The sequence below is a fragment of the Leptodactylus fuscus genome, chromosome 3 (assembly GCF_031893055.1).
Source record: "Leptodactylus fuscus isolate aLepFus1 chromosome 3, aLepFus1.hap2, whole genome shotgun sequence".
In the NCBI taxonomy this organism is placed as follows: Eukaryota; Metazoa; Chordata; class Amphibia; order Anura; family Leptodactylidae; genus Leptodactylus; species Leptodactylus fuscus.
Genome location: NC_134267.1, coordinates 154,527,973 through 154,539,711, shown reverse-complemented (window position 1 = coordinate 154,539,711; position 11,739 = coordinate 154,527,973). Strand labels below are relative to the sequence as shown.

The window sequence follows — 11,739 nt, the reverse complement described above, 5'->3', positions numbered from 1 at the left end:
TCCACTATACACACCATTCAGCTGTGTGATTCCCTTACAACTAGGTTCACACTAGCGTTTGGGTTTCCGTCCTTCAGGTCCCTATACACTTAAAAAGCGGTTACACGTGGAAATCCATGGACCCCATAGACTATAAAATATAATATACTGAAAGCGGTGGAGAGAAAAGTCCACCTTGGCTATGGCATTAGTGTTAGCTGGCTCATATACCAACAGTACTAATTTGGACATCAATATGTTGAAACCTTGCATGGATTGTCCTTGCACACCCTAGAGGAAACTGTACCATGCTCGTCCAAGGTCTGAGTCCATGTGTGAAGGAGGCCTATAGGCTATATCGCAGAAAGAAGTTTTTTTTAGCCAATCCTGCTATGTGTGTGAACAAGGATCAATGCTTTTAGTTCCAACCTGCACCATAGAACTGATAAGAGACCACTGCAGGGCTGGGATCTGCACATACATCCCGCAGCACTCTATGTACAGGCTGTAGTAATGACTTTCGCCTCTTGGAGAATTCCCAGCTACAACAATGATTTAATCCCCGCTGCACCTCGCCCTATCCTTTCCCAGGCCTCCTCTCCCTCCCTTCCCTCTAGGGTGACTCATCCCACTTTACTGTTATACTTAGTAACCAGGCGCGCCCTCTGCCGAGCTGTATGCCGCCATTAGCTGGCGCTGCTGTCAGTCACGGCGTGCTGGGCGGGGACAAGCTGGGCCGGCGATACTGACTGTACTGGGGAGCAGGGAAGAAGCAGCTGGGGGACTGTAGGAGAGGGAACATGTGCAGCAGCGCCACATAGCGGCCTCCGTTATCTTCTTCCTGTCCGGCTCTGCACACTGATCGCGGCCCGTGAGCTTGTTCCTACCTCACGTAGCCCGTAGAGCGCCAGGCCGGGGTCATGAAGGTGACGGTGGATTTCGAAGAGTGCCTTAAGGACTCGCCCCGGTTTAGGTAACATAAGTCGCTGTCTTCTGTGTCTACATGTACCGGTGGGTGGGGATAGAAGTCTGAAACTGCCTGAAAGTAGCCTGTGGTCACATGAAGGCTTGTGTGCAGCATTGTCTCTGCAGAGAATCCCATGACCTCTGTGTTGGGATAGGGCAGGCTGTGACTTGTAGTGCGCAGCAGTCACCACAGGTTGCTGTAGGAGTCCTGTAGTGCTGGCCCTATGGGTATAATACTATGAGGAAGTGTTACCAGGCAGCTGACTGTACATTACAGCCAGAGGTGCCAGCAGAATGGCTACAGTCACACCGCTGGCTAGAGAAGCTGGCAGAGCTGGAGGTGGCCCTCATAGGGGTTGTTGTGGTGAATACAGGCCGATATTCTCCCATTATGCTTCAATAGCAGTTGACTTTCTGTACTGACATTTGCATTTCCTCAGCTGGTGGTTATTGTGGCGAACGCTACAGTACAGTAGTACAGATAAGTGATGGACGGCTGTACACCAGAACCCATTGTAATTCGCCAAGACATACTATAGGCCTTGTAAACTTATGACAAAGTAACGCTCTTTGTGATACAGTTGCTAAAAGTTTGTATTGGTTTCATCGCCTGTTCGTACACACACACACACGCTATATGTATATAGTCATAGTATGTATATGTGTATAGTCATGCAGTCACTCAGCTGCATATATAAAGATCCGTGTATAGGACTAGCCTTGCTGTAATGCCAGATGTGAGTTCCTAAATATCTAATGACTACGACCGCAACACTGAAGGTTTACAGCCCTAGTAAATCACATTGCTGACTAAGACTTGGAATAATGTTAGCTTTGGATCACTTGACTTCAGGATAACAGGTGATCTAGGGAATACACTTGCAGACTTGGCATACTGTAACTGGCATGATGGGACTTACCTGCCATTTGAGCACTCCACAGTTCAGTTGTCTAGCTAGAATGACATATTGTAGAATTAGATGCTCAGTTTGTTGCAATAATAATACATTTTATTTATATGGCACCAATATTCTGTAGCACATCACAATTTGTAGGATTCAAGTACAGACAAAATGAGACATTACCGAGTAGTAAGTCAATGCACACAATGGGACTGCGGGCCCTGCTCGCAAGAGCTTACAATCTATGAGATAGAAGAGGGGACATGAGGTAGCAGGGGCGGCATAGGAGATATCATTCCTTATACAGTGGTTCCACCATTTTTGTTATAAAGGTTATTTTCATCACACATATAAATTACGCTGTACGAGCCGTCACCAGTCATTTATCCTTTAATATATTGATGGTGTCTGGACATATAAAGTTACAGGCTGATGCAGCATCATATCCATATATTGATGGGCTAGTCTAAGGATAAGTCATCAATATTAGAAAGTGGGTAACCCCTTTTAAAGAGGACCTTTCATCAGATTAGGCACAGGCAGTTTTATATACTGCTGGAAAGCTGACAGTGCGCTGAATTCAGCGCACTATCGGCTTTCCCGATCTGTGCCCGGTGTAAAGCGCTATCGGTCCCGGTACCGTACCGCTTAACAGTCAGAAGGGCGTTTCTGACACTTAGCCAGGAACGTCCTTCTGCCCAGCAGCGCCTATCGCGCTGTAGAGTGTGAGCGGGGAGGAACGCCCCCTCCCTCTGCTCACACAACTCGCCCATAGACGAATATTATCAGGAGAGGGAGGGGGAGTTCCTCCCCGCTCCACAGTACAGCGCGATAGGCGCTGCTGGGCACAAGGGCGTCCCTGGCTAACTGTCAGAAACGCCCTTCTGACTGTAAAGCCCTACGGTACCGGGACCGATAGCGCTTTACACCGGGCACAGATTGGGAAAGCCGATAGTGTGCAGAATTCAGCGCACTGTCAGCTTTCCAGCAGTATATAGAACTGCATGTGCCCAATCTGATGAAAGGTCCTCTTTAAGTACACATCCATTTATCACGTATGAGTGATTTTATAGATATAGTCTGTAAAATTCAGCTCCAGCTTTCTTGTCTCCCAGAAAAGGACGATGGAAATGGTGAGCTGAAATGAACTGCCCTTTTTTTTGTTATGAGTGATTTTATGGTCACGTTTTATCAGTCCATGTTTGATAAAGGTATGTGTTGATTTTACCACCACAATGAAATAAGCCGACTAATTTCCCGACTATCTTCCTCAGTACTGAGTTTTTCTGGAATGGAGTGACCTGTATCCTGCCATTAAATTCTTCCCATATTCCATCCATATAAGATACAGATGGAATGCATACATACATAAAACAAAGGGCCGACCTTAGTTCCTCCATTCTCGGTATTGGTGAAGGTCACCGAGGTTGGCCCCACACTTACCCTTATGGCATATACTTATAATATGACATAACATTATCAAATGAATTGTCATTTGATACTTGTCGACTCTCATAATATCTCTTCACTTAAAAAACAACTTCAGCCCTGCTACATTTTTTTTTTTTTTTACTTGTCATCTATGTATTTGTTAGTGTTGTGAGAAGGAAAAAGGGAAACTCTTCAGATGCTTATCTAATGAAGGAAGGAAATAAGACTGTGTATGCATTTCATAGGTGGTCCACCCCAGACTGCGTCATATAGTGACTGTGTGTGTACGCATCTGTGATCTACGTGTGTTTGTAGCTATAAGCGAAGTGAAACACATACAGTATTACACTCTTTGTGTTGTACTGGTATTATATTGTTTATCTGTACTTTATATATTCTCTGCAATATGTCTGAATAGTTCTAGACACTAACAAGGCCTGTGTTTGGCATAGCCATCTATAGAACATCAGTTACACTTCCCAGTTTCAGAGCAGAATAGTGTAGTTTGTAGGCAGTTTTACTCTTTCAGTCTCTAAATTTGCTGACTGTGTCATGTTTCATTTAGATTAGTTCACCAGAAGGGAAGTTGTAGAGTGTATGCTACATGCACATGATCAGGATGTGGAAGCAGAAAATCCATATCAAAATCTGCAGGTATATACAAGGAGAATAACTTTGAGGCTAAGGCCACACGGGATGTCCCGCAGCAAAAAAGCGGTGTGGGAAAAAACATGGCAGCAGCACAACGTGGTTCTTCCCACAGCGCTTTAGATGGAAAGTTTGTAGAGCTTTCCTTCATGGACTTTCTGTTCCAATTATACCTATGGGGAAACCGACGTCGTTTCCGTAGGTATAATTGACATGCTGCGATTTCCAAAGCCGCATCAGTTTTGGAAATTGCGGTGTGTCCGCACTGTGGTTTTTAACGCAAAGTGGGCATGGTAATCGCTAGTAATTGCCATTACTGTAAAACACTGCAATTTTTCCCATGGAGTTTCCGTCCCGTGGGCCCCGGCCTTATAGAGTTCTTTTTCATTGAAGTCAGTTTAAAAAAAAATCTGAATAAAATCTGAAAGGGATCCACAACAGAAAATTGTCATACTTTATATTTACAGATCCACTTTATAAGCCGAGGTCCGCATGGTGTACAATACAATTGGCCAAATATTTTTACACTAATGGTAATGTATTCTGGTTCAGTATACTCCAGAACATGTGCATATAGACTAAGAAAATGTGGCAAAATATCCTTGAAATGGAAATCTGAGGCTTGTTTGTATATTTTTATATTTTTTTCATGTCATGGTGTGCAAATGAAAGAATCTGAACCACAGTCCTAAAGATTTTGTAATACATTCTTGTGGCTATCTCATCTGGACAAAACAGCACGTTGTACCAAAGTCATTCAATAGGGAAGTAAAACTTATTTGCTAGATACAAATTGTAGAGAATTATTTCTAATGTCTATTAAAGCATACGTAAACTTTTGGACAACTGTTGATTTTGTTATTTATTTTTTTAAAAAATATTTTATTTTTTTGGGCAGTATTTGTGTCAATAAGCTTTGTAACATATTTTGTAAAAAATGTTGTCTCTTGGTTGTGAAATCCTGCATCTCTTTATTCTTCTATATAGAGAGTTGTTCCTGCCTCTTGCCCAGTATGGAGTTCGGACTTGGAGTATGGAGCTGTGTAAAATGTAGAGAAAATGAGGGTGGGGATGGGTCACTTCAAAGAGTTATATCTCAGCCGTTACAAGGCTAAGGCCCCATGTAGCGGGCTGCTGCAAAAACAATGCATTGCAGTTTTTTCCTCAGCACTTTTCACAGTAAGTCCGTAGAGGTTTCCTCCACAGACTTTCTGCCTCTATTATACCTATAGGGAAATCGCCGGTGTTTCCATAGGTATAATTGACATTCTGTGATTTCCAAATTCAACGTATTTCTACAATGTGTGGATGGGAGTCACTAGAATCTCATCCACTTTGCAGTGACTGTAAAATGCCGCAGTTCTTGCCATGACGTTTCCGCTATAGCCAAACTGCGGAGTTTATGCCATTTGGGGCCCTGACCTAAAACCTACAAACTTGTTTTTGGCATTTTATAAAAGAAGAGATTCTCTTCTTTTTATATGACATGCTATGTATATTCTTTCCAGAAATATCGCTGGTTGAAAACTCAGTTGGGATTGGGATATTTACAGTGTTGGCCAAAAGTATTGGCACCCCTGCAATTCTGTCAGATAATACTCATTTTCTTCTAGAAAATGATTGCAATCACAAATTCTTTGGTATTATTATCTTCATTCAATCTGTTTTCAATGGAAAACCACAAAAAGAATTGTCAAAAAGCCAAATTGGATATAATTCCACAGCAAACATAAAAAAGGGGGTGGACAAAAGTATTGTATCAATATTTTACTGTTTGAAATATCATGTGATGCTTCTCTAATTTGTATAATTAACAGCACCTGTTACTTACCTGAGGCACCTAACAGGTGGTGGCAATAACTAAATCACACTTGCAGCCAGTTGAAATGGATTAAAGTTGACTCAACCTCTGTCCTGTGTCCTTTTGCGTACCACATTGAGCATGGAGAAAAGAAAGAAGACCAAAGAACTGTCTGAGGACTTGAGAAGCAAAATTGTGAGGAAGCATGAGCAATCTCAAGCCTACAAGTCCATCTCCAAAGACCTGAATGTTCCTGTGTCTACTGTGCGCAATGTCATCAAGAAGTTTAAAGCCCATGGCACTGTGGCTAACCTCCCTAGATGTGGACGGAAAAGAAAAATTGATGAGAGATTTTAACGCAAGATTGTGCGGATGGTGGATAAAGAACCTCGACTAACATCCAAACAAGTTCAAGCTGCCCTGCAGTCCGAGGGTACAACAGTGTCAACCCGTACTATCCGTCGGCGTCTGAATGAAAAGGGACTGTATTGTAGGATACCCAGGAAGACCCCACTTCTTACCCAGAGGCATAAAATAGTCAGGCTGGAGTTTGCAAAAACTTACCTGAGGAAGCCAAAAACATTTTGGAAGAATGTTCTCTGGTCAGATGAGACAAAAGTAGAGCTTTTTGGGAAAATGCATCAACATAGAGTTTACAGAAAAAAAAAAAGAGGCCTTCAGAGAAAAGAACAAGGTCCCTACAAACATGGCAGAGGTTCCCTGGTGTTTTGGGGTTGCTTTCCTGCCTCTGGCACTGGACTGCTTGACCGTGTGCATGGCATTATGAAGTCTGAAGACTACCAACAAATTTTGCAGCATAATGTAGGGCCCAGTGTGAGAAAGCTGGGTCTCCCTTAGAGGTCATGGGTCTTCCAGCAGGACAATGACCCAAAACACACTTCAAAAAGCACTAGAAAATGGTTGAGAGAAAGCACTGGAGACTTCTAAAGTGGCCAGCAATGAGTCCAGACCTGAATCCCATAGAACACCTGTGGAGAGATCTCATAATGGCAGTTTGGAGAAGGCCTCCTTCACATCTCAGGGACCTGGAGCAGTTTGCCAAAGAAGAATGGTCTAAAATTCCAGCAGAGCATTGTAAGAAACTCATTGATGGTTACCAGAAGCGGTTGTTCGCAGTTATTTTGTCTAAAGGTTGTGCTACCAAATATTAGGCTGAGGGTGCCAATACTTTTGTCCGGCCCATTTTTGAAGTTTTGTGTAAAATGATCAATGATTTGACTTTTTTTTTCATTCTCTTGTGTTTTTTCATTGCAAAATAAATGAAGATATTAATACCAAAGAGTTTGTGCTTGCAATCATTTTCTGGAAGAACAAGAGTATTATCTGACAGAATTGCAGGGGTGCCAGTACTTTTGGCCAACACTGTATATGCAGTTTCATAATATATATAATAGAAATATCCCAATCCCGACTGTGTTTTCATCTAGTTGTATCTTTGGAAATAATATATCCAAAGTAAAAGGAGGCACTCCAATAGTTTAAAAAAAAAAACAAAAAACAAAAAAAAAACAAAACTGGTGAAGTTTATTCCATGTGTAAGTGATGTTACCAAGGGCTCTGGGCTGAGCACCCACCATTATCCTGGTGCTGCTGTGGACTTCCTTCTTTTTTACATTTTGGAAATTATATAGATAGCACTGAACCTTAGTGTCATATCAAAGAAAATATAAAATCTGCTCTTTCATGTGACACCAAATGCATGTTTCTACGTTTTATAATGCCCAGCATATAAGTGTTAGACATGACCTTCCCCTACTCTCATTTTCTCTATATTTTAGTCTATACCAAGCCCGTACTCCATACACAGTTACTCAGTGAGAGGCAGGAACAGCTCTCATTATAGAAGCAAGGAAAAGAGTGAAAAGATGCAGGATTTCACAGAAAGGATCCAAAACATGTTAATAAAGTATATTACAAAATGTATTAATAACACAAAATACTGCCAGAAAATCAAAAGTTGTTTGAAAGTTTAGTTACACTTTAAGCAATATATAAAATATCATGAACAGTCAGCTACAGTTAAAGGAAATCCACTTATCACACTCCCATAGACCTGCCTTGACTATTGTAAGGGAGCCTTCACACGGAGTTTACGCTCGCTCATTCTGAACGTAAACTTATTCAGAGTGAGCGGCGTAAAAAACAGATCCCATTGACTTGAATGGGTGCCGGCATACGCGCGTATCACATTGAAATCAATGGGAGGCTATATAATTATATTATACATATTGCTTTCAATGTGATACACGCGTATGCCGGTACCCATTGAAGTCAAAGGGATCTGTTTTTTATGCCGCTCACTCTGAACGAGTTTATGTTCAGAATGAGCAAGCGTAAACTCAGTGTGTAGGCTCCCTAACAATGGTAAGATGGTAAATAGGCCATAATAAACAAGGTAGACTACATATTATCCTGCACCCTGTTTGATCCTACCCCGGGGCCTCCGCTTATTATACACTGGGGTCTAAAGAGACCTCACAGTATAATAGCTGATGAGTGGCAAACCTGTGTGGAGGGGCCACTATGGGACATTATTCTGTATAACTGTGTGTTTATGCACAAAAGACACGGGCAGTTATACAATAAAAATGCATGCATTTTTCTGCAAAAAACGCACCATGTGAATGCAGTCTGACATCGAAGTGAAAGTACCTGTGACCTAGGAATGGATGCAATACATAGTTTGTCGCCACCCTAAGGGTGCTGCCACATGGTGAAAATAGCAGAAAAAGCATATGTCCAGAAGCATCTGGTGGCAGCACTTCTGCGTTATGGTTTGTGGTATATGACGTTGGTTTAGGGGTTGTCAGCCTTACAATTATTGCATGGCACTCCGAGGATCTCATCTTTGATGATGATGATTATTATTATTATTATTATTATTATTATTATTATTATTATATATTTTTTTTTTTTTTTTTTTTTTGATTTATAGCGGTATACTGTTGCAAAAGGTTGCCTACCCCTGTTCTAGTATATTACATGTTGTCTATATAAAGCAAGCATGGATTGATTTCCAAGGGTGTAAGGGATATATGCTAATAAATGGAGATAAGAGGAGAGTTGTGATGACAACCTGGCAGGTCCCATTGATATAGTGGTCCATTCAATGTAACTTTTCAATGACAGGATTTTTTAAAGAAGAATTCTAGCTTGTGGTTAAAACAAGCTGTAAAGACACGTGAGCATTTGGGATATGTATGTGTGTTGGATTTTTAAATATGGGGAATGTTGTCCTACTGAAGATGGTAATTTTCAACACGCCACAGTATATGACAATACCCATCCCTGAGAGTCCAGGATGTTGGCCTCCAGGTCACAGCCCTTTTGTTGTAAAAGGTCTAAGGCTTGCCATTGAAGAAAGTAGGATTGCCCATAAAGGCAAGTCATAGAGAATAACAATGGAACAATCCATTTGACTTTCATACCTGACTCTATGTTTGGACTGATGCTGAGCTGTGAAGATCGCCCCCCAGTACTAGTCTATGGATGAGTACTGTCAGAGGGGGCATTCCTTACATCCCAGCTAGACTGTCAGGAACGCCCTTCCGACAGTGGGCTGAGATCATTGCTGTTATTACGACACCGATATCTCCAGCCCCCCAGGGCACATAGAGGGAAGACCGACAGTTCGCTGAATTCAGCACACTGTCTGCTTTCTAGCGGTGTATAAAACCACATGTACCCAAGGACATGCAAGGTCCTCTTTAAAGAAGACATTTCACCATCCCAGGGATGTGCAGTTTTTTGTACCTTGTTATAGGCCAGTGATGGCGAACCTTTTTGAGACCGAGTGCCTAAACTGCAACCCAAAACCAAATAAATTATCACGGAGTGCCAACACTGCAATTTAACCTTAAAACTCTGTGGGTCCACAATTGCGGACCCACAAATTACAGTCATGTGACTGGGGCTTTACAGATCTTGTACTGAAAGGTAAAGGTCTCTGCATTCTGTACTTTTAAACAATTAATTTTCACTATTTACATCGCACAGGATCTGTTTTATAGTTACCGTGCAATGTTATTACATCCTGTACTAATTTCACGTCTGCTATAAAACAAATACTGTGTGATATACATAGTGAGGGGACCCCACACAGTACACTCTGCCCCTCAGTGGCCTCCCCACACAGTACAATCTGCCCCTCAGTGGCCCCCCACACAGTACAATCTGGCCCACAGTGGCCCCCACACAGGATTATACCTGTATACTCCACAGTAGCCCCCTCCCACACAGCATGAACTGGTCCACAGTAGCCCCCTCTCACACAGCATGAACTGGTCCACAGTAGCCCCCTCCCACACAGCATGAACTGGTCCACAGTAGCCCCCTCCCACACAACATGAACTGGTCCACAGTAGCCCCCTCCCACACAACATGAACTGGTCCACAGTAGCCCCCTCCCACACAACATGAAATGGTCCACAATAGCCCCCTCCCACACAACATGAAATGGTCCACAGTAGCCCCCTCCCACAGAGCATGAAAGATCCACAGTAGCCCCCTCCTACACAACATGAAATGGTCCACAGTAGCCCCCTCCCACACAACATGAAATGGTCCACAGTAGCCCCCTCCCACACAGCATGAAATGGTCCAGAGTAGCCCCCTCCCACACAACATGAACTGGTCCACAGTAGCCCCCTCCCACAGAGCATGAAAGATCCACAGTAGCAGCATAAAATGGTCCACAGTAGCCCCCTACCCGCACAGCATGAAAGTCTACAGTAGCCCCCTCCCACACAACATGAAAGGTCCACAGTAGCCCCCTCCCATACAGCATAAAATGGTCCACAGTAGCCCCCTACCCACACAGCATGAAAGTCTACAGTAGCCCCCTCCTACACAACGTGAAATGTCTACCGTTGCCCCCCTCCCCTGACAGTGCAAACAAACACAATATAGTTACCTGAAGAGCTGCCGGGTGTTCTCTCTTCTGTTCACTGCGTGCGCTGATGACTTACGTCATCACGCCCGCGCTTGTTCAGAGGTCACACTCTGTAGTCAGTGTAGGCCGCGTAGTACGCGTGGCCTACACTGAGCTACACTGACAGCTTTCAGCTGGATGCGCATTTGCACAACCAGCTGAAGGCAGCGATCGCTCACTAACGGGGAATCCTGCATCGGATTCGCCGTTAGTGAGCGATCAGGGCGACAGCACGCGTGCCAGCAGAGGGGGCTCTGCGTGCCCTCTCTGGCACGCGTGCCATAGGTTCGCCATCACTGTTATAGGCGCTGCACAGACCCTGGGGCACTTTGAATGTTCTTTCTAGCCCCCACCATTGTGGAGTTATGAACCCCATTATTTTTGGCGACCTGTATGCTAATAAAGCCCCTCACTGTCAGAAGGGCGTTCCCTGACTAAGTGAAGGTCTACGTCATTTGCGTTGCTCTGTCCAATTAGAAGAGGACAATGTCAGAGCAGCTTTAGCTGTGTGATCTTGGGAGAAGTTGCGAAATCTTGTGAGATCGATCACACAGATGAAGCCGCTCTGTCATTGTCTTCTGCTAACAAATGAAGTAGCCCTTCAATCCCAGAGTACAGTATAAGAGCAGCATTACTTAGTGTTGTGTTTATAGGGATCTGGAACGTGAATTCTCTGTGACTTTGTTCATCGTTTTTGTTAAATGTATTACTTAATAAAGTTAATTAATATGCTAAAAAAATGTGGTGGCTCTTTACCCCTTTTTGTATTGGTTTGGCTAAGTAGGCACATCTAATCAACATTATTGATCTACTTGCTGTAGTATTTTATTTTCGGTTTTAAAATCTGTCTTTAAAGCATGTGAAGGGTTAAACGAATTCCTGATTCCCAGCAGTTCCTGCAGTGAACATTTGACCTCTGCATGGCTTGGTGAATCTTTGAACTTCCTTGGAATAGTTACTGTTACCAATGAAAGTAAATTGAACTATGTGATACTGTTTAGTTATGAAGTTAATAAAGGGTAATGTTTATAACCCCAAGTGATCGGCTGACATAAACTGGT

The 11,739-nt window shown here is 43.1% G+C and overlaps 1 protein-coding gene across 5 annotated transcripts in view; it reads left to right on the top strand.

Moving 5' to 3' along the window:
• The first annotated feature begins 740 nt into the window (after window positions 1–740).
• ACAP2 (ArfGAP with coiled-coil, ankyrin repeat and PH domains 2) overlaps window positions 741–11,739 on the top strand; it is a 99,690-nt gene continuing 88,691 nt past the window's right edge. For all 5 annotated transcript variants that reach the window (XM_075268579.1, XM_075268578.1, XM_075268576.1 and 2 more), the window contains exon 1: window positions 741–952. In XM_075268579.1, coding sequence (XP_075124680.1) covers window positions 900–952 — 53 coding nt within the window. In that variant the 5' untranslated portion in view covers window positions 741–899. The remainder of the gene's footprint in view (window positions 953–11,739) is intronic.